This window comes from Cervus elaphus, chromosome 15, assembly GCF_910594005.1.
Source record: "Cervus elaphus chromosome 15, mCerEla1.1, whole genome shotgun sequence".
Taxonomy (NCBI): domain Eukaryota; kingdom Metazoa; phylum Chordata; class Mammalia; order Artiodactyla; family Cervidae; genus Cervus; species Cervus elaphus.
Genome location: NC_057829.1, coordinates 65,560,329 through 65,584,054, shown reverse-complemented (window position 1 = coordinate 65,584,054; position 23,726 = coordinate 65,560,329). Strand labels below are relative to the sequence as shown.

The window sequence follows — 23,726 nt, the reverse complement described above, 5'->3', positions numbered from 1 at the left end:
TTCATTTAATTCTTTTTTTTTCCTTCTATGCAGTATTTGAAATTTAAATACTTAAAAACCTTCTAGTTAAAATCTTTTAAATTTACTCTTTCATTTTGGGAGAATATACATATTATGAGATGAGAATTTTTTGCTCTATTGATATCCAGTTTTATCAAAAGCATTATTATTTTAATGAATATTTTTTATCTTTACCAAAATATTACATTGTAGAAAAATTGGGAAATACATAAAAACACAAAGAAAAAAGTAAAAACATCCAAAGTTGGCTACCCAAAGTTGACTATTTTACAGTCTATTCTTCTAGGCATGTATATTTTTCTTCTCTCCTTTCTAGTAAGGCTGGGAGATGTTATACAAACCCAACAGCCCTAATTAAGTAGTGATTTCTTTCCTTACTTTACTTTGTTGCGTATTAAATTCATATCAGTTTGGGTCATTCCTGGCAAAGACTGACATGAAATAATGGATATATAAAAATCAAAATGTCTACATGGAAAAAATACTATAAGGTAAAAGAAAATAGTAAATTAGGAAAAGATTGACATCACAGAATATGTAAAGAGCCTTTACAAACACACAAGTAAAAGACCATAAGCCTAATAGGAAGAGGGACAAAGGACATGGATGAGCATTTCACAGAAGAAATGGCTTTCAGACACGACCAGATATTCAGTCTTAGCCATAATTAGAAGAAATACACGTTTGAACAACAGGAAGGAATCTTTTTTTGCTTCTTAGAATGGCAAAAGATAAAAAGAAAATTTTAAAAGTTTTAAAGGAAAGATATACCTGTCTGAATGCAGCGTTCCAAAGAATAGCAAAGAAAGATAAGAAAGCTGTCCTCAGTGATCAATGCAAAGAAATAGAGGAAAACAATAGAATGGGAAAGACAAGAGATCTCGTCAAGATATTAGAGATACCAAAGGAACATTTCGTGCAAAGATGGGCACAATAAAGGACAGAAACGGTATGAACCTGACAAAAGCAGAAAATATTAAGAAGAGGTGGCAAGAATACACAGAAGAACTGTACAAAAAAGATCTTAATGACCCAGATAACTATGATGGTGTGATCACTCACCTAGAACCAGGCATCCTGGAGTCCAAAGTCAAGTAGACCTTTGAAAGCGTAACTACAAACAAAGCTAGTGGAGGTGATGCAATTCCAGCTGAGCTATTTCAAGTCCTAAAAGATGATGCTGTGAAAGTGCTGCACTCAATATGCCAGCAAATGTGGAAAACTTAGCAGTGGCCACAGGACTGGAAAAGGTCAGTTTTCATTCCAATCCCAAAGAAAGGCAATGCCAAAGAATGTTCAAACTGTTGCACAATTGCACTCATCTCACACGCTAGCAAAGTAATGCTCAAAATTCTCCAAGTGAGGCTTCAATGGTACGTGAGCTGAGAACATCCAGATGTTCAAGCTGGATTTAGAAAAGGCAGAGGAACCAGAGATCAAATTGTCAACATCCATTGGATCATAGAAAAAGCAAGAGAATTCCAGAAAAACATCTACTTCTGCTTTATTGACATGCCAAAGCCTTTGACTGTGTGGATCACAACAAACTGTGGAAAATTCTGAAAGAAATGGGAATACCAAACCACCTGACCTGCCTCCTGAGAAATCTGTATGCAGGTCAAGAAGCAAGTTAGAACCATATGTGGAACAATGGACTGGTTCCAAATAGGGAAAGGAGTATGTCAAGGCTGTATATTGTTACCCTGCTTATTTAACGTCTGTGCAGAGTACATCATGTGAAATGCCAGGCTGGATGAAGCACAAGATTGCTGGGAGAAATATCAACAACTTAAGATATGCAGATGACACCACTCTTATGGCAGAAAGCAAAGAGGAACTGAAGAGCCTGTTGGTGAAACTGAAAGAAGAAAGTGAAAAAGCTGGCTTAAAATTCAACATTCAAAAAAATGAAGATCATGACATCTGGTCCCATCACTTCAGGCAATTAGATGGGGAAACAATGGAAGCAGCAACAGACTTTATTTTCTTGGGCTCCAAAATCACTGCAGATGGTGACTATAGCCATGAAATTAAAAGATGCTTACTCCTTGGAAGAAAAGCTATGACCAACCTAGACAGCATATTAAAAAGCAGAGACATTACTTTGCCGACAAAGGTCCATCTAGTCAAAGGTATGGTTTTTCCAGTAGTCATGTACAGATGTGAGAGCTGGACCATAAAGAAGGCTGAGTGCTGAAGAATTGATGCTTTTGAACTGTGTTGTTGGAGAAGATTCTTGAGAGTCCCTTGGACTGCAAGGAGATCAAACCAGTCAATCCTAAAGAAAATCAGTCCTGAATATTCATTGGAAGGACTGATGCTGAAGCTCCAATACTTTGGCTACCTGATTCGAAGAACTGACTCATTGGAAAAGACTCTGATGCTGGGAAAGACTGAAGGCAGGAGGAGAAGGGTATGACAGAGGATGAGATGGTTGGATGGCATCACTGACTCAATGGACATGATTTTGAGCAAGGTCTGGGAGTTGGTGATGGACAGGGAGGCCTGATGTACTGCAGTCCATAGGTCACAAAGAGTTGGACACAACTGAGGGACTGAACTGAACTGAAGATCATGAAAAATAAGGAAAGACTGAAAAACTACTATTAGACCAGAGGAGACTCAGGAGACATAACTAGATACAATGTGGGTACTAGATGTGATCCTGGGAAGATCTGTCCTGTGACTAGTCTTGTGTAAGTCTTCCTGTGAGCATATGTTTTCAGTTCTTTTGAGTAATGGACTGTAGCCTGCCAGGCTCCACTGTCTGTGGAATTCTCTAGGCAAGAATACTAGAGTGGGTAGCCATTTCCTTCTCCAGGGTATCTTCCTGACCCAGGGATTGAATCTGAGTATCCTGCATTGGGGCTTCCCTGGTGGCTCAGAGATTAAAGCGTCTGCCTGCAATGCGGGAGACCCAGGTTCAATCCCTGGGTCGGGAAGATCCCCTGGAGAAGGAAATGGCAACCCACTCCAGTACTCTTGCCTGGAGAATCCCATGGACGGAGGAGCCTGGTAGGCTACAGTCCATGAGGTGGCAAAGAGTTGGACATGACTGAGCGACTTCACTCACTCACTCACTCATCCTGCATTACAGGCAGATTCTTTACTGTCTTAGCCCCTATGAAAGCCTCAATTGCTAGGTCATAGAGTAGGTGTATGTTTAGATCAATAATAAACTGCCAGACCTTTTCCCAAAGTGGCTGTACCATTGTCATCTCTCACCAAGAATGTAGGAGAGTATCTTGTTAGACTTCAAAATAGATAGTATACAAGAAGGATTTCCTCATATTTGGGGGGTATAAACCTCTCAATCAAATATATATTTTGAGAATACTTTCTCCCAGACTGTGGCTTGTGTATTCATTTTGATGGGCAGAAAATTTTAATTTTGATAAAATCTAATTTGTTGGATATTTCTTTTGTATTATTGCTTTGTGTGTCTTAAGAAACTATTGTCTACTTTGACTCACAGAGCTATTTTTATATTTTTTTCTTCTGACAGCTTTAGAGTTTTAGATTTTATGTTTAAATCTGTGATCTATTTTTAATTAATTTTTTTGTATGGTGTGAGGTAGGGATATTTTCCACATGGCTAGCCAGTGGTACCAGTACTGTTTGTCACCCTTGCTCTGTTAGATTGCTTTGGCATCACTATGGACACTGCAAAGCACAGGTTGTTCTTCTCGGCCCTCTTGATTACCCCTAGTGTGGAGAGAGAAGAGTTATCTCTTTCATATCTCCTAATCCATTCACTTCTATCCAGATATTTTCTGGATGTTCCTGAAGTCTGACTCATAAGCCCAGGGAGTTTTCTGTGGTTGTCGGTGAGTTGTAGTGACTGGATTATCTCCTCTGTCTGGACACAGGATGGCCAGTGTACCAGTAAAGGAACGAGTGAAGGTATCTCAGAACTGGAGGTTGGGGCGCTGCCGAGAGGGGATTCTGCTGAAGTGGAGATGCAGGTAAGTAGCCTCTTGACTCCTTTAAAGCTCCCTGGGACATAAAAGCATACTGGGAATGAAAAATCTAGTCCGAGCTGGAGTATAAATGTGCCTGACTTGGGTGATGAGCCAGGGGTGATTCTTTAAACACGAAGGGGACATCAGAAGGACAGCTTTTTTTCACATCTAAAAAAAGATTACCCCCCAAAAATGTACTTTAATTTAACAGAGCCTGTATTTTTATGATTATAAAAATAATAAATGTTTATTGTAGAAATTTGAAAAAAATAGAAAAAGTTAAAGAAGAAAATAAACTTATCTAAATCCTACCACTCAGAAGTAACCTCTGTTAATACACCTCATCAAAAGAAAGAGATGAAGCCAATACTCCACCTCATCTTGTTTTACAATTTTTTAAAAAAAAATGTTCTACTCTAGGGAGTTACACCTTCCCTCTTGGCTTCCTGTAGTGCTCTCCCCTACTTTTATTAAAAAGCTAAATAGGATCTGAAGATTTGGATATATATGTTATAGGAGGCAGAGCTTAGAAAAAAATGGCAGGAGATTTAAATAATGGCTTTGGCATTGCTAATGCCACAGATTTTATACCTCACTGATGCTAAATTATTCCAGTTATTATTTGATTACTCACCAAAAAGTACTCCTTGTTGATTGGTTCGAATGGACAGGGAACAGCATGATTCCACATTCCAATTGACCTGGACCTCTGCTCGTAGGGCCAGGCAGGCTTCTTCATGTGATGAAGAAGGGTCCAGTTTTGCTTGTATCCAACTTCTGCTGCTTTCCCTGACACGAGTTCCTGTGAATTATGTGGTGGTAGTGATGGTAAAGAAACTCAGGGGACGAAAGATGAATTTGTATGATAAAGGACTTTACCTTCTGCTTCCTATTTGCCTTTTATTACCAGAAGGAAGAGTTTATTTCTCTATCAAGATTTTGTTCCTGATGTCTTTTTGGGCTCGTTTCAAGCAGTGTGGCAAATAAATACACAAAATGGTTACTAGGCTGCCCCGGGATTCTCCACTGTTCACCTGGCATGAACCTGGTTTCTTGTGCTGGGCAAATGGCTATTTACCAGATGGCTCTAAACACATGAATTCCAAACCCTTCTGTTTGTTGCCCACTTGAGTATGCCACAAACTTGTGCAAGGGCATGTTGAAGAAGAATGTGCGTATGAATGAGAGTGCAGGCATCTGTACACTGTACATGTTCCATATAATATGTGCACACACTTGTTAAAACCTCATGTGTAGAAACTAGTTGCTACAAAGTCCAAGCTGCATCTAATGGTCCGTCAAGTCAATTTGCAGAACTTTTGTACATTCCCATGACGCTTGTATTAAGGAGTCTGGGGAAGAAACACAGCCCAGTTTGCTCAGACAGACTTGGCAGTGGGAGATGGTGTCTCTACAAATGGGGATGAATCATCTGCCCCTATGCTTTGCTTGGGACCTGGTAGCTCCAGGACCCCGCTGTGGTGTAGGACAGGCTGTGGGGCTCTACCTTGGGAAAGAAGCTTAGTCCCCACCAGAGAGCATGGTGTCTGGCAGAGTCCTCTTTGTTTTTAGTGCTTACTCCATGTCGTGGGACTGGTCTGTGGCTTCCAATGTTTCTTCCTCCTGCCAGATTGTGGTTAGAATCTTTTAACTGTTTGTGGATTTCTATTATCAACTTTCTGTGAGAGCCAGTCATTTCTCTGTAGTCACTGTACTACTGTAGTAACTGTAGTACACTGGTCTGGAGCTATGTTTTGCCATTGCCATACTTAGCCTCTAGTACAGAAACTTAGATATCCTCTGAGAGGATCTAGGTATTTAATCAGTACATTAGCATCCTTTCCTAAATGGCTTTATTCCTTTCACTTAAAAATGGCCCCTTTGCTCTAGTAGGACAAGGGAATGGGGCTTCCCTGGGCTCACTCCTCTCTTTTCTCTATCACACCCTAACTGATCTATTGGGAAAAAGGTGTGTATGGGAGTCTTGGAATCTTGAAACTTACCGCTTAATCTTCAGATCAGAGAGGGCACAGAATGAAAGAAAACTATTTCATCTAAGTGGAAGATTTCTTTTTGCTCTTTCCCACCCTTTAATTATTGCTTTTTTTGAGGGGGAGTGCTCTGTCTACTCAAAAGAAGTCTATAGGTAGCCAGTAATTCAAGTCTTAAACATTCTCCATTTATTTATTTATTTAGGCACCATGGGTAGCTGGGCTTCCTGGTGGCTTAGATAGTAGAGAATCCTCCTGCAATGCAGGAGACCTGGGTTCAATCCCTGGGTCGGGAAGATCCCCTGGAGAAGGGAATGGCTACCCACTCCAGTATTCTAGCCTGGAGAATCCCAAAGACAGAGGGTCCTGGCAGGCTACAGTCCATGGGGATCACAAAGAGTCAAACACAACTGATCAACTAACACTTTCACTTTCACATGGGTAGCTAGGGGTATAGTTCCCTGACCAGGGATTGAATCCTAGGGCCTTAGCAGTGAAAGTACCAAGTCCTAATCACTGGACCACCAGGGAACTCCTAAGCATTCTCCTTTTAAAAGTGACATTAAATGGGTCTTTTATTCTGACTTTCTTTTAGAAAGTCCAAAGAAGGTAAGTAAGTAAGTAAATGAAAGTCGCTCAGTCATGTACAACTCTTTGCAACCCCATGAACTATACAGTCCATGGAATTCTCCAGGCCAGAATACTGGAATGGGTAGCCTTTCCCTTCTCTAGGGGATCTTCCCAACCCAGGGATCAAACCCAGGTCTCCCGCATTGTGGGTGGATTCTTTACCAGCTAAGCCACAAGGGAAGCCAAAAGAAGATAGGGTCACCACGAAGCTTAATCACTTTAGTTTTCTAGGGAAATAGTGATAAATAAGATATTTCTAGGGAAATAGTGATAAATAAGATAATTCTAGGGAAATAGTGATAAAGAAGATAGTCACCACAAAGCTTAATCACTCTAGTTTTCTAGGGAAGCCTAAGGGTAGGTAGCAGTTTTGAAGGAGGGGAGTGAGATATAGACTTAGGCTTATAGGTAATGCTAAGTTGGGGATTGGTCAGCCTTTCTAAAGACTGAAGTTGAATTTTCCTGCTCTATCTTGATGATTCTTAAATTTTGTTTTTCATCTCTGCAGTCAGATGCCCTGGATGCAGCTAGAGGGTGATTCTCTGTACATATCCCAGGCTAATTTCATCTTGGCCTATCAGTTCCGCCCAGATGGTGCCAGCTTGAACCGGAGGCCCCTGGGAGTCTTTGCTGGACATGATGAGGATGTTTGCCACTTCGTGCTGGCCAACTCGCATATTATCAGTGCAGGGGGGTAAGTGCTGCAGGCTTCTCCTTCCTTCCTCCTCAATGTTCTTCAGAGACCTTCTGCCTGCTTCTGACTTTTCTGTCTCTACTCCAAAAGGATGAGTAGGGAGACTAGAAGAAGGGGTAATGTTTTTTTTTTTTCCATTTAAAGCAGGTACTTAATAGGGTAAGCTGGAAAAGGAAAACAGGAAGAACCTTTAATGAAAAGGGAAGCTGGTTTTGATACTCTCAAGGGGGAGATTTGTTTTGTCTCTCAGCTTTCTTCAGCCCCAAGTGTACTGAAGAAGTAAAGGTATCTAGAAACTCAGCACCTTATTGGGCTGAATTGCCTAAAGCTTAGCAAATTGGAAGTCATTGGAGATTTGGGCTGTTTCTATAGACTTGTTTTCTTCCTGCAGAGAAAGTAATTGGCTCTCAGGGGTTGGCTTCTTATTTCTCTCCTAGAGATGGGAAGATTGGTATTCATAAGATTCATAGCACCTTCACTGTCAAGTACTCGGCCCATGAACAGGAAGTGAACTGTGTGGATTGCAAAGGGGGCATCATTGTGAGTGGCTCCAGAGACAGGACAGCCAAGGTGAGATCTCCTCCTTACATACTGCTATTCCCTCCTGTCTATAGGGAGTGGGGAGGGAGGGGGTGGATAGGAGCTTGAGTTTCAGGATTGGCGGAGGGCATCGAGTTGGGCCAGCACGGGAACGGCACAATAAAGAACTCACTTATGTGCCTCTGGCATGCAGCTTGCCATGCCAGGCTATGTCCCTGCCAGCTGGCCTGGGAAAGGAGTGGACAGTGGCTGGGAAGTTTGCCACTCACTTGAAATGTGGCGTGAACTCAAAAACAGAGGACCTGGCCAGCTTTTCCTCCCTGAGCTGAGTTTCCTCAAGTTTGTGGGTTGAGTTCTAACCCCAATATTTTATTTTAAAATCTCCTACCTTTTGCTCACTCTTTGTTTGGGAAGGTTAATTTTTTACCACCTTGTTTATAAGGAATCAGGCTGATAATTAAAATGTATTTTTACTGCTTCTCTGGAGAGTGATGTGGTCAGTAAGCAGTGGAAAGACAATGAGAGGAGGGCATTGTTTGTTGTGTCATTGCCAAGTTGCCTGGTCTAAACTCAGACATCTGCCAAGGCCCAACAGAATGAGACTGATAAGTAGCCTGACCCCTGCTTTATGGACTCAGCTCCTTTATGTCTGGGTTAAATAGGCTTCCACATGAGAGACAGAGAAGAACTTTCTCCATCTCTGTGTCCCGTGGCCCTTGCCAGGGCTCACATATGCCTGGTCCTTTGGGGCTGCTGTGGGAACTTTGCTGACAATTCAGTTGATGGTACAGGAAGCTTGATAGGTTCGTGCTTGTGTGTTTCCCAGCATCTGGAGACTCCACATTGCTAACAGGAGCAAAATGCTTATCCATGTCAGCTAATGGGGCTCTAAGACACATGGGGCAGAGGCCTCAGGAGAGAGAAGTTGCAGTCTTTACTAACTTTTCTGATTCATGTTCTCTTTATTGATTATACCTTCATGTAAAAATGTTGCTAATTTATGTAAAAAGGACTAAATAATGTTCCTTTCTATTTATGGAAGTTTCTCCTCCTTTGCTAATTTTTTTCGTACACTTTGTATTTCTGTCAGAGAAATGTGCTCATCAGCACAGGGAACCTGAGAAAAATTCAGAAAATCTTTCAAACCAACATGGAAACTGAATTTCTTTTATCTGAATCCTCCACCCCATACTTATTTCACATTTCTGATTGGTCACCATCTTTGTACCATTCCTTGCAAAAAGAATAGCCTTAATTTTGCTATACTTCTCAGAAGACAATTTCCTTAGATACCTTTTGTACATGTGTGACCTAGATATTCTTGTCTCATTCTAGCATTGTATTGTCATGGCTTCAAGTCTCTCTGTGAAACCTTCAATGGTATCTCTTTTTTCCATTCATTTCTCTGTAGTCTGCCTCCCAGAGCAGTATAAACTAAGTTTTATGACCATATGTAGCAATTCATGGTATAGACTGATTATAGTTGAAGATTGACAGCAATTATTGGAATATTGGGTTAGTTCCATGTTTTAAGTACAACTATTTATTGTTTTAGAGTTTTTAAGCATTAAAATCAGTACTCTCTAATTCTCAAATTGTCACTATAGTACATTCCTATTCCTTTTGAAGATTTCTTTTTAGTCAGTGACAGAATTCTTCCCTTGGTTCAACTCCAGGAAGCTAGTCAGCTATTTTGGGGCTTCCCAGTGACCTCCAGGCCAGCTCATCTTTTCTGACTTTCAGTATACTGCTTCTGTCCCCTCCTTATATTGTTTTCTTTGCATTTACCCACCTTCATCTTCTGGACCATTTTCATGTTACCCACAGTTAGCCTTTTATAACTGACTCTCCATTTCTTTTTGGTGGCGTCTGTAATTCTCCAGCTGCTTCTACAGGTTTCTAAAACCTGAACCTATATAAGAACTTAGTCATGTTCATCTGTAAACATCTATAGACCCCTGACCCTGACCCAAGTTTCAGAATTACTGTGACTTAGCTTGGATTGCCTCTCTGGACTGACTTTAGTGAGACTGGCTCCATCCTGAGATGTGATAGAATGGTAGCTTACATTGTTGCTGGGTCTGGGCCAAGGCTGATCATTTGTTCATTTTTTCCCTTTTTTTTTCATTCTGATAAGTGCCTACTCTATGTGAGGCTTCAAAGGGGAGGAAGATAGTCTTTCTTTAAGGGGAACTGAGACTGCATGCACTGGCTATGAAGCTGGTTGGAAGTGGCCAGGTTTATGAAGTTGTAAGGCTCTAGGGAAAGGGCCAGAAAATTTCGAGTTTAGAGAGTTTACATCTGACTTGGAAGGAGAGATTTTATGAAGGAGGGAACATTTGAACTGTTTGGTTTTTTTTTTCATCTTTTAGGTATTTTTCTGTGCATAGGTTTGCTTTTTTTATTTTATAATAACATAGAATGTACAGGCACTGTGCTAATAAGCCCTTTACATTTATTCGTTTTATCACTTTATTCTTTACTGTAATTTTCCCCCACATAGTTATGGTCATAATATATCTATTTTTAAATTAATTATTATTGGAGTAGAGTTGATTTACAATGTCATGTTAGTTTCTGCTGTACAGCAAAGTGAATCAGTTGTACATATATTTATATCCCCTTTTTTTTAGATTCTGTTCTCATATAGGTCATTACAAAGCACTGAGTAGAGTTCCCTGCGCTATATATGTGGTGGATCTTTATTAGGTGTCTGTTTTTCATATAGTAGTGTGTATGTGTCAATCCCACCTTCCACCCACGTCTCCCTTGGTAACCATTAGTTTGTTTTCTATGTCTGTGGCACTATTTCTGTTTTGTAAATAGGTTCATTTGTACCATTTTTTAGATTGTACATACAAGTATCATCATATGATATTTGTCTTTTCTCTGTCTGACTTACTTCACTTAGTATGACAGTCTCCAGGTCCATCCATGTTGCTGCAAATGGCATTATTTCTTTCTGTATTATGACTGAGTAATATTCCATTATATGAATGTACCACTTTATCCCTTCCTCTGTCGGTGGATATTTATGTTGCTTCTATGTCTTGCCTATTGTGAATAGTGTACAGTGAACATTGGGATAACATATATCTCTTCAAATTATGGTTTTCTCTGGATCTGTGCCATAGTGGAATTGCTAGATCATATGATAGGTCCATTTTTAGTTTTTTTATGAAACCTCCCTGCTGTTCTCCATGGTGGCTGAACCAACTTACATTCTTACCAATAGTGTAGGAGGGTTCCCTTTTCTCCACACCCTCTCTAGCGTTTATTGCTTGTAGATTTTTTGATGATGGCCATTCTGACTGGCGTGAGGTGAAACCTCATTGTAGTTTGTTTTGCACTCCTTCTCTGATAGCTGGGTTGGTAAAAAATCCGCCTGCAATGCAAGAGACCTGGGTTTGATCCCTGGATTAGGAAGATCCCCTGGAGAAGGGAAAGGCTATCCACTCCAGTATTCTGGCCTGGAGAATTCCATGGAATGTATAGTCCATGGGGTTGCAAAGAGGTGGGCACGATTGAGCGACTTTCACATAGTGTATCTTATGTGTCCAATATACCCTGCTGTGTCTACTTTATTTTTTTAGGTTTTCTATTATTATTATAAATTATTGGTCATCTTTAATGGCTTCACAATGGAACTTATAATTTAGTTATTATTTTTCCTATTGGATATTTATATCTAGCTTTTCCTATAGCAATAAGAACCACTATTATTGATGCCTAATGCCTGCCAAATACTGTGCTCCTGTGCTAGGTGCTTTACACTTACCTTCACTTTTCCACACTGCAACCATAAGAGATAGGCATTACCTCCCATTTTATACATGAGAAAACTGAGGCTAAGAAGTTATAAAATATTCCTAACATCAGAGATACATAAGTAGCAACTAGAGTTCAAACCCAGATTTGTCTAATTCTAAAGCCCTTATGTGCTCTTCCTGCTAATGCAGCTGCAGGGAATATTTTTATCATTTAGGTTTTTCTTCATTTTAGGATTATTTTCCTAGGATAGTCTCGGCATTAGAATTACTGGTTTCAAGGCTTTGTTCATTTTAAGGGTGTTTATATATATCGCCAGTTGTTTTTATAAAAGGTCTGTATATATATATCTACTTCCACTGAGTTATATCTTCTCCAGGGATGAGTCTGTTTGGATTTGACCACTGAAGGTTAAGATGTGATCAGCATACTCATGTTTTAGTGGATGGTGTGCTTCTAGTGCAGGTCAAGAGGGCCACTTTCCCTATATTGTGCTTGAGAAATTGCAGCATGCTTCTGGAGCCACTCCTGGGAACCAGGAACTTTGTTTTGTGGTTTTTCACAGTGGGATCCATCAGCCTGTTCAGTGAAGGACTCTAGTGAATTCTGGCCTTGAGCTGTACTCATAGATTTTGTAATCACAGTCTTTAGTGTCTCCCCACCCATCCCCAACAAGAACCTGTCTCCTCAGTAGTTTGCATCAGGGAAGAGGCAAACTTCTCTTCCAAGCTGAGCTGATCTGAAAGAGGACATTAAATACATCTAGTTACTACCAAAGTGACCTGATCCAAAAGAATGAGCCAAAATCATGGCATTCCAGGAAAAGTTGTGGAATTGACCTTTGTTTTCTGCCCTTCTTCATTCAGTATCTTCTTATTAAATTTATTTTCTTTTCCCTATGTTGGGAAAAGTAACTCACACCCTCCTCCCCCTATCATAGACACACAAAACCTAAGAAACACTTTCTCCTTTTTAGAGAAGAGATATGTGATCCTAAGAAGTCAGGACCACCCCCACTCCATCACCTACCCCTTAAACTCAAGGAATGTTTCCTGAGAGTTCTTCCATCTAAGGTCCTGACTGACTTTCGTGTGTTCCCCTTATAGCACCACAGGGACCTTGAGAGGTCACTGATCCATCTGGCTGCCTTAGGATCCCTCCTCGGTTGCTGTCTGGGGACAGCCATGTACATCTGAGGTTTCCTCTCTGTTTGGTTAGAGGCTTAGTCCCCTGTGTGTGTCATCTAGGGTAGGGTGCGGTGAGGGGGCCTTGTGCTTAATGGGAGATTTCTAAATGCACTGACCGCTGAGAGGGCTCTGTGAGTGTTGATTAGAGTTAAGCCCAGAGTGGCTGCTAATGTACATTCCTGACTGATAGGGACCAGATAATGTGCTCCAAGCAATATTTTTAACCTGTAGGAGATATGGAAGCTTAAAAGAGTTAAGCTTTTTTGCTACTTTTGGTGACACTAGGTGCTAAATTCCCTGCTGACATGAATAGCATTGGATTCTGGGTATTATCAACAAACAAACAACAACACACACCTTCCCACTTTGAAGTCCTCTTTTTCCATTCTTCCTTCCCTTGGATCTTTCTCTTTTACTCCTGTCTCTCTAATTCTACTCTAATTCTGTCTCTGTTCTCTCATACTGGGCCTTGATCATCTTCCCTCTACCTACCTCTCCAAAGTAAAATCTTGGTGACAGATAGGAAAAGGAAAACCCACAAACACAGGGAGGTTACTGAGAGAGGTGAGCCTCGCCTGCTAATAGCTTCTCAGTCGGATCCCAGTTGAGGAACGTGATACTGATTCCCTAGTATAAAACTGGCTGCTGCTCAAGGGTTCTCAGGTGGAAGTGAGAGGGTGGTTAGGATTCGGAGCTGACGTCTCTCCAGGTGGTAGGTAAGGCAGAAGCTGGAGAGGCCCCTCTGTGCTCCCCAGAGCTCTGTGTGTGCAGGACAGAAAGATTCTCTGTTCCCACACCCGCTTGGGACAGGGACTCTACCTGGTGCATCTTTCCAGCCCCCCAACCTGATCCCAGGCAATGCCAACGAGAGCATCTCCTCTCCTGTTTCCAGGTATGGCCTTTGGCCTCAGGCCGGCTGGGGCAGTGCTTACACACCATCCAGACCGAAGACCGAGTCTGGTCCATTGCTATCAGCCCATTGCTCAGGTAAGGGAGATGTTTTGGGGTATGATTTTGTCCTGTGAAATAATGCTTTTATTTTATAAAGCATGTGGGCATCATCAGGAGAGGCTTGGGGCCCATGTCCACTTGGGCGTGTGTGCAAAGTCATGTTTGTGGAGTAGATTCATTGACAAATGTAGCAGAAGTGCCGATTTTGATGGTGGCTTTATCTTACGCTTTGGCCTGACTGCTGTTTCTCTAGTTTTATCTGTGACTAAGTGAGCTTTGCATCCTGACTTCTGCTTTCTAGGCTTTCTTAAACCGAGGCAGAGCCCCTCCCCAAGCAGGGTACATGGATGCCCTCTCTGCACCTGCTCTATCAGAGTGTTTGCCTGGTGTCTTCTCCCACTTCCTTTACCCTTCACTCCCCACCGAATGATCAATGGGAAAGCTGTAGGGCTGACACCCTCCAGCGTCAGGTTTAAGTCAGTCACTTGTTTTAGGAGAGAGTTGGTCCCCCTCTTTGCTCAGCCCCCTTCAGCCTTTTTCTTCTCACCCCAAGGAGGCTGCACCCCTCCTCCTGCCCCTCCACAGCTCTCTTTCAAATTTTTTTTCTTCCTAAAGAATTAGAGCCGATTAGCCACGTCATTAATTCTTCAATTTGACGGCTGATATAGCAGGACCTGAAACACATTGCTGACCTCAGAGCATGGAGACCCCGTTCCTTAGCATATTGACGATGAGAGAAGTTAATTAAAATTCCACAGAGCGGAGGTGTCGGCTAACCTATAAACCTGTCGCTGTTCGGAACAAATCATTCTAGCAATCCTCAGAAAAAGGGAAGGAAAGAGCAGCAGGGAGTAGAGAGGCCTAAGTGTGTGGGAGCCAAGGGTGGAAAATGGAGCTGTTGGGCTCTGGCCCCTCCTCAGTTTCTTCCTAACGCTGCCCCCTTTAAAGCCAGTTAGCCAAGCTTGGGTGTCTGTGGGCTGGATATGTATAAGGGCGGGAAGTGACAGGTGGGCTGGTGACTTCATCTTGGTGCTTACCTGAGGACTTATGCTGGCTTCAGTCGATGGGTGGACTGGGGTGCGATTGGTGGTGGAGGGATGCTCTTCAGGCTGGAGATGGCCCGTGTGCTTCCTGCACGTGAATTTAGGCCAAAGACATGTACAGGCTCCCCAGTATCCCCATCTTCGTATTCCTCTACTCCTGCCACCTCCTCTGGAGTGTGTTAGGTTACCTGTTAACAGGATAGAGTGTGGTAGCTATTGAAGATGATGTTGATAAGAGAGGTTGAAGACAGAGTCTGCCTTTGTCACTAAGCAGTTTTGATCACAATAAACTGACTTTGGGTTTTGTTTTTGATTTTTTTGACCACAACTTGGAAGCTGGATTTGAGGAAAGATCTAGCTTCTTAATATTACTAGCTCTGATCTATAACCACCACTGCTACCAGCAGCTAACATTTATTAGTCATGTGTTCTATGCCAGACCCTTTGCCAAGTTCTTGATAGGCAAAACCGAGGTCTCATGTTTTCCTTGCATTCTCCTTAAGAGTTTTCTTGGTGTCCTTACATCTTGTCCTCTTGGTGTGCTTTCTTGCCCCGGGATGATTCCTTCACTCACTGTTGAGGTGAATTTTTCCCCAAGTCCACAAATGATGTTTTGGACTATTTTAAAAAGTAGTTTGCATTTGGGATATTGTTGTTTTACTAAATGACCAGAGTATATGTTGATATTCTCTCTGCTGCTTTTTGTCTTACCCCCAAAATATATTGGGATAGGGATTTTTCATCTTAGCATTAGATCCATTTCTTCTTACTATGTCAGTGAATCTGAATCTTTCAGTAAACTCATACATTTTCCCAATCTGGAAAGACATTGCCTCCTAGGTGGAGGGCCTGCTCTGGGAATCTGAAATACTGCTTTGCCACCGGCAGAGTGGCCTTGGGTAAATGCTTGAAGCCATGGTTTCCTCATCTGTTAAATATTAATACCATTTCTTTCATAATCCTTACTAGGTTATTGTGAAGATGATCTGAAATAATGAATGTGAAAATACTCTACAGAGCTTAAAGGGCTAGAGTCTTGTGTCAGCCAGAATATCTCCTGCCTGGTAAAGCATTTGTTTAGCGGCTTTGATTGCTCTCGTGTCTCACCCTTCCCTCGGGCTTCTCCTGGCCCTCGTGGAGTCACACTGCTCTTTTGCAGTCTTCTTAAGGTGAGGACTCAGCAGGAATCTCTTTTCTTTCCTTTTCCCCCGTGGGGTTCCTGCCCTCCATGGCTGCCTTCTGTTCCCCTCCCAGCCACCTTTCCTGTTGAGTGTGGTCGTCAGTGTCACACATGTGATGTGGCCATGAACCCCATTGTGAGGAGCATGTGAGCAGGTGGGCAGCAGCTGTTTTCCAGGGTAGGTACTCCTCACCGGCCTGACAACAACTCATTCCCCCACTGCTCCTTCATGTAGTAAGAAGGAACCTGGTCATTTGGGAGACCCAGCACATCTCATTCTCTTTCTTCTATTTAAAATAACTTGTCAGAGCTATTCATCATGTTTATCTTTGATGCTGGGACTTATCTGCCTTCTTTTCCTGTGTGTGTACTTAGAAACTTGTAGTATGAAATGTGAAACCTCAGGCCCTAGGCTTAATTTGAGGTGTTCATGACTGAGAGAAAGCAGGTATTCTGTCCCGTGTCCAAATGTCAACGTCTCCTTCCTTCCTTGACCTTGAGTTCTTGATTTGTAAACACTCTTGGAGGATGATATTTAATACCAGTCATGTGCTTAGAGCCACATTTAGGTATTCAAAAAACACAGAAGGAAAGCCAGTGGTAGGCAAGCTTCAAGGTGGTAGGCAAGGACCTTTCCCTCTTCCTCCTATATGCCCTCCTTGTACCAACATCTAATAACATCTTCTTGCACCAACACTAATGACTCTGTTTTTAGGATTTGTGACTTATAGATGCAGTCCTCTTCTGGTAGAGGAGGCCCAGTCTGGAGCTGTGTGATGAGTGTGAAGAGGACAGGTTGAGGTGGAACAGAAGTGAGATGCTGGTGGTGGAAGGGCACATGTCTGGGTGTAATTGTGGGGCCCAGCTGATCTCAGGATATATCTCCTGAAGTCACATGGAGTTTTGAGCACTTTTCCATGAGTATCACAGAAAGACAGAGTTTTGAAAATGTACAGTACATTATATTGCTCTTAAAAGATTATTTCTAGCTGAATAAAGTTAGTAAATACTCAGAGTACGGAAATGAATAACTGTTAAAGACTCCATTTCATCCCTTTACTTTCCATCACTTTTTTCCTCACTCTCTTTCCTCTGTGTCCCCTGTGTACAGATTGAACACTTGCTGTGGGGTGACTCTCCCAAGGATCTTCCTCAATGGTGGGAAAAGATGGGGGCACAACTGTGTTGGTTGCTTGACAATACTAAGTGCCTGAAACTAGTGTGTCTTGGTTGAGGAACAGAGAGGGGCATTGCCTTCCTGGCAGATGGAGAAATTGAGGCTCAGGGAAGGGTGAGAGTGGGATAGGGCTGAAGAGGCTCAGGTCTCCAGACTATTGCAACATACTGTAGTGCTCAGGGAGGGCCATGAGGCAGGCCTCTGGGTCACTGCAATGCTTTTACCCACCAGAATCTTGCACAGTAGCTGTGGCCCTTGAAAGGCTCAGTGGGGACCTGGGAATATTCCATTTCTGGAGGCTAGAGTTGCGATAGAGAGAGGGAGGGGAGGAAGGCGGTATGCAATCAAGGCTAAGCTCACTCATGTAGCTGTGAATGCTCACCCCATCCCAGTAGTGCCAGTGCACATAGATCTTCAGTGTGCAGGGCCCTTGCAAGCTGGCTGGGAGGGGCCCTGGTGGTGAAATGAATCTGGAGCCCTATCACCCTGTTTGCCTAGCAGGGGAAGAGACGGGTACCCACAGCTCCTCCTTCCTCTGCAGACACCATATTTGTTATTGCCCTCCAAGAAAACGGAGATGCTCAGCAGAATCCTTTCCCCATCTCCGAACAACTCTTGCTATCATGTGAGTGAGTGTGGTCAGGAAGGCTTCCCAGGACACTTGGGTTTTAATCCCTTCTCTCTTGTTTCTGTCATTAGGGAAACATATGAGTGGTATAGGTGTAGAAACTTGACATAGCTGTGTTATTAAATATACAGTATAATTTTGTGTAACTTTGCTCGCTGTGGTGGCCTGTTTGTTTTTGGGGGGATTAGTCCAAGTCTGCATGAAATGTACCGATTCAAATTTGTAAAGTGAGTTGTGGCCTCTGGGGGCTTTTGATGGAGGAGCTGCCCCTTCTTGCTTCATTTCTCCCAGAGGTGAGGGAGAGTCTGGAAGGAAAGCCATCACTGTGTACTGTTCGGTAAGGGGGTGGATTTCTGTGGAGAGCGAGTGTTTGTTCCCAGTGGCTACAGGGTTTACTGTGTGTTGTGTGTGTGGCAGACACATTCACCAGCCTGTTGAAATACGCCCTTCTTTAGTGAAAGGTAATTGCATCTGGAGTTTTCTCTGACAGAGAGGTTTGAAAGATTGGGGAAAAAAGGCAGCCAACTTTCAGTTTAGATTCTTTTGCTTCCCAGTGGCTCAACAATCCTTTGGCCCTAGTCTTCCTAACTCACTCAGTGCTTTTAGGGGAAGACAAATCAAAAGTAAATGTTGTGCCCCTGAGTTTTGCTTTTGCTAGTTGGTGATAAAGAGCTGGTCCCGAAGGGGATCCCTAACCTTGATAACCTGAAGAAAGACTGATGGATGACTTTGTTGTGTTTCACACTGTAGCTGATCATTCTGATGGTTTGGCCCACAGCTTTCAAGATCTGTCTCTTCCCCCTTCCCAGGGTCAGGGGCTTGCTCAGGAAAAGGCACCTTCTGTCAGCAAGGAGGGGCTCAGGGTCCCCCTTTGCCAGGCTGAAGAGCATACTGGGGGGAGTCTCCCACGAGTGTGCCCTGGATGAGAATGTCAGGGACACAAAGACAGTGTGGACGGGCCAGAGCCTGGCATGGCTGGAAGGGGTAGCAGGGTGTCTGGAGAAAGACGGGAACTCTCTGTGACGCTCGGTGGGCCCACTGGTCCAGACTAAGATGACCTAATATTGGAAAGAGATCGGCATAAGGAAACAACTGAATTGGAGTCTGGTCCTGCTGAATCTCAGGGCAGTGCCCGCCACCCTAGAGTTCATTGCCTGTGCTAAGCCAAGCCTCTCTGACAGACATATCCATCAGTAGCATGGATGAAATGCCACAGGGGTGGGTTTCACTTCCTCATGACCCTGGATTTCTGCCACTACCCAGAGCATATTGGGCACAGAGAGACTCATGTGCTGAGCTGCTGGCCTGAGACCAGCAACCCAACCAGCCCTGGCTGGCCAAGACCCCATTTGTGGGAGCTACTCCTTCCCTGGCCAGGAAGGTTGGCTCAGTTGTGAAGAACTGACTGAAATGAAACACTGCAGCTAGATGCGGAGGCTGCTGCAGAAAGTGGGATGCTGTGGGCACGAGCTGGTACACTGAGACCCTGCTCCTGCCACAGATACATTTCCATCCCTCAGTCTCAGCGTTTCCATTCTTTCTTTCTCTGCTCTATCCCTGTTGCTGTCTCTCTCCTCCTGTCCTGATCTCTCTTTCTCTCTCCAGATTCTTCTTAAGCATTATAGCATGCTAGACCCTGGGGAAACAACAGTGAACTAGACAGCATAGTTTGGTGGAGAGACAGACCAAACTTAGCAAAGATGGTGTGCCAAGGTCTAAGATGGGGAGCACAACGCCTGGGAGGGATCAGTCTTCCTCCACTACTACTGCCTGCGCCTCCCAGCTCCAGTCCCTACCTGTACCGCTATTGCTTCTACCCTTCCTGCATCAGGAAGAAAGATGGCAATTTTCCTTCCTTAGCTGCGGCTGACTTTTCTGGGTTACATGTGCAATGTGCCTCTGTTTTTCCACCTTTGATCAGTGTTCTGCCGACAGATAATTTAGCAATCACATCCCAAGGTGGAAGCACGGAGTTAATGTTAAAATTAGTTGGTTTTTTTTTTTTTTTTTTTACTCTTTAAACTTCAGTGGGTGATGAGGCAGAGAGGGAGGCAGGAGGGGGAAGGGGAGCCATAAATCCTGGGGCTGGTGTTGCTGTTCTCTGAGTAGCCGGGAACCCTCTGATGTCCCCACAGCACTTTCATTAACATTTAAATTAAGGGTTTGTTTTCCAGTCTGTTTTACAGGCAGGGTCCTTTCATGGCCTGTCAAATGCAGGTCCCCCCGCCCCCTTTCATGGCCTGTCAAATGCAGGCCCCCCCCGCCCCCCGCCCCCCTTGCAAGCAAGTTGTAATTGTAGCCACTGCTCTATCCTAACTCTGGGTTGCAGCAGGGAGTTCAAAGGGAATTCCTGGAGATGGAGCTCTGGAGGTACAAGGTGTAACAGTCAGGATGTGGGTGTTTCTCTTCAAATGAAGGCGGCTGTGTAGGAGCTCTTTCTCCTCTTATCTGACCTGTGCTTTTTCTCTGCTCTTTTAAGGGACACACACTTCAATCTGACTTGGACCCCTCCCACCCTTCCTTCCCTGGGGCAAGAGACAGGTGGAAAAGGGTGCATTCATCCGAGTGGCCTCTCCTTATATCACAAGTTGGGGCCTGGGACAGATCTTTCTAAGATACAGATCTTCGGGCTTCTCTTCCTCCTTTTGATTTTTTTTTTTTTTTTTTTTGAGTCTCAAGAATACTTTCTCCTACCCCAGTAGACTTAAGAAGCAACAATATAAAGCAAATTGCCTTCTGAGGAGAATATATAATATGGTCCATTGGTCCTGAAAAGTATGCTCTAGCATGAACAGACATGTGTACACACATCACACAGTAGTCACTAGCTGTATGTGAACATGTGTTTGAAATAGTGTCCTCATTTAGATCATTTAAGGAAACTGTTCTGTGAGGTCTTGGCATTCAGAGGAAACTCTCCTGCACCCTCACAGGGTGAATTTACTTATATCTAAGCTTCCTTCACATGGGCATATTGGTAGCATTTGTGGGTGTTTTGAAAAGAAATCCCTGTTGTGTTCTCCCTCCCTCCTGTTGGTCTATAAATGATGGGAATGTGCCCCAAACATGAAGCGTCTCATTATTTCATAACCTCTGAGGGCTTAGTTCACTCACCACTGGTCTCGAGCTAAATATTCTCCCTAGATAGTGGTGAGAGGGGCATTGAAGTCTTTGTCTTCAGAGGCTGAGAATTTTCTTTCTCTTGGAGCCTTGACTTCACTCCTTGAGTCTCTACATCTCTCTTCCTTCTTGCACTAACTTGAACTGCCTGTGACTTACCTGTGGAATTGAAGATGGCTAAGTGTCTGGCCTGCCTGTTCCAGGTAGTGTAGTCAGCAGGTGGATACCTTCATGCCCTGGAGTCTTGCCTGAGGGAATGAGGGAGGTGCCAGGGTGACCCCTGTGCAGGTGCTGCTGGGCTCAGATTGCAGCCTAGTGTCCAGGCCCCTCCTGGTGGTGATTAATCTGGGACACGGGCCGGCAGAGGCCCAGCAAGGGCAGCTTTGGTCCCTCACTGTGAAGACCTTTGGCTCGGAGACTGAACTGATCTCTGTAGCCTGCTTCGGCTTGAGTTTGATCTGTCAAGGCTAAAGAGGAACCTGATGGAAGGGCGGAAACTTCTAGCCCTTGTCTGACTTATAGCAGTGATCCGTTTCAGTGGTCTCATCATGATAACATTCGTATATTTAAGATTTCCCCACCTGTTAGCTGCAACATTTAGATCAGTCAAAAGAGGGATCTTCATGAAATATCTGCACTTTTAGTTTCTTGAGCCAATGGAGCTCACTCTTGTAAGTAGACTAGGGGGTGGAGTGGGCTTTGCACTGGGCCTGAGTGAAAAAGGCAATGATGGGAGTGTGGCTGGATTAGTAATATAATGTGTTTTTTTATATTGGGGGGTCATGTCAGAAGTGGAAGGACTACCCCATCCTTCTGTAATTATTCATAGGTGGCTCTCAGGTCATTTGGGGCAGATTTCAGTACATAAATTTGGAGTCAAGACTTAAGTTTCTTGTTTTCCTTTTCATTTTAAAGCAAATTTTTTGAAAAGATGTCTTCTCCCCATCACTTTTCCATCTATCAGAGTCCTGGTCCCTGGGACTTCCAGGTGGCAGTCCACAGAGTCAGTTGTATTTCTTTCCCTTTCTGAGTTCAGGATAGTCCCATGTGACTGTCCTTGGTCATGGGCTTAAGACCCAAGAACAGGAATTCTGCTGTCCATGACAGTTACCAGCATCCGTGAGTCTCTTGAGTTTCATTATTAGAATGAACTTCATTATCAGAGCCCCCTTTGGGAGGTTAGGAGCCTGGAACTTAAGAACTGGAATATTTTCCTCACACCATCAAGGAAGAGAATAGACATCCCTGTGTACCACTAGCAGTGAGATATGTTGACAGCATTGATGTGGAAAACTGGCTATAAAGATTCTATGATTCATGGAGTTCCCTGGAGGTGCAGTGGTTAGGGCTCCCTGCTTCCACTGCAGGGAGTCGGGGTTTGATCCCTGGTTGGGGAACTAAGATCTCACTTGACATGCAGTGTGGCTGAAGAGGTTAAAAAAAAAAAAAAAAAGATGCTATGTTTCAAAAAGATCTGTGCTGATTCTGAATTTTGCTGGGCTGAATTTCTACATAGGATAACAATGAAGGGTGCACTTATACCTCAGCAAGCCAACAAATATTTTTGCTCTTCCTTTACACTGATACTAAAAGAGCTCAGTTGTGTGGAATGGATATCTGCTAATCCTTGTGCCTCTAGTAGTTTCTTAAGCAGGACTTTTTCGAAGTTTCAGATTGTGAACTTTAGGGAGCAGGGTCTTTATTTCCTGTTTTATATAAGTTATGAGCCTTGTACTACAGACGACACCCCTGTGCTTCTGGGGTGCTCTGTTAAGCTGACTACCCAAGATCCTTGCCCCCTTTCCCAGCTGGTTCTTGCTCCTCTGTCTGGCCAGGGCATTTTCATAGGGGGTAGCTTGTGGCACTGTCTGTGGTGCTGGTCAGATAGGCTTAGCTCAGGCAGAAGGTGCTGGCAAGGGAGGGAGGAGGGAAGGGAGGAGGTGGGCTGGTGGGAGGAAGGAGGGGAGTACGCACATGCAGGAGCCCTGGTAATTGCAAAGGGAATATTAGTCCAAGAGCTGCTGGCCCAGGAAATTGCTTTCTGCGGAAGCTTTCCTTTTTCATAGTTTGCAATGCAAATTTAAAACATGAATGGGGTACAAAAAAGTATAGGAGGGGCAGGTGGGGTGCCAGTTGGGATGTGATAACATCCAGAATCTTCAGCAGGGCCTTAATTTGCAAAAGAGAATTTCAATATTGAGAGAGAAACTTTTAGGAGATTAAAATAACTATAAATCGTATTTTGTTGTGATTTCCCTCCGTCCGCCGCACCTTTTCCATGTTATTGTATTCAGACTTGTCTCTAGCCCAGTTCAGCTGCACTGCTGTCTCCTCCTCTGTACCGTCCGACAGCAAAGCCATAATCCAGCTTCTCGAACAATGGTCATAGTGGTCACGGTGGAGTATTAATATTTTTATTTTCACAGCATACTGGAAGCAGCAGCCCTATCTAAAGTTGGTGCACTTTAGGCAGTGTGCACACCAGTCCTGGAGCACCAAAAAGCACACCTACTGAAGGCAGGAGCTGGCCTGCTCTGAGAAGGCATGAAGGCCAAGGCCCTGATCCTCTTAATACCAGGGGTAAGCGTGGTGAAGCAGAACATGGCATCCCCAGGCCTTGTTCTTTTCTTGATTTTCCATGCTTAGTCTGTCCCATCTAGAGAGGTGTGACTTTTGGCTTCAGGATGGAGATATTTATGTCTGTGTTGCTTCTTGATGCTTCAGTGGTATTCGAGGTGGGGATAGGCAGGGCATTATACTAGCAAAGTGTGAAGCTTCATACTGGCTTCTTTCTAGGAGCTGAGCTAGACAGGAAGACACAACGAGAGGCTGGA

General features: G+C 43.6%; 1 protein-coding gene and 1 non-coding gene across 3 annotated transcripts in view; one reads left to right on the top strand and one right to left on the bottom strand.

Annotated features, from left to right (window-relative positions):
- FBXW4 (F-box and WD repeat domain containing 4) overlaps nt 1–23,726 on the top strand; it is an 81,521-nt gene that overhangs the window by 13,622 nt on the left and 44,173 nt on the right. For both annotated transcript variants that reach the window (XM_043924828.1, XM_043924829.1), the window contains exons 2-5: nt 3,891–3,986; nt 7,113–7,298; nt 7,736–7,868; nt 13,686–13,780. In XM_043924828.1, the coding sequence (XP_043780763.1) occupies nt 3,891–3,986; nt 7,113–7,298; nt 7,736–7,868; nt 13,686–13,780 (510 nt within the window). The remainder of the gene's footprint in view (nt 1–3,890; nt 3,987–7,112; nt 7,299–7,735; nt 7,869–13,685; nt 13,781–23,726) is intronic.
- On the bottom strand, nt 6,432–6,505 carry TRNAE-UUC. The gene has a single exon. It is a non-coding gene; the product is annotated as a tRNA-Glu (tRNA).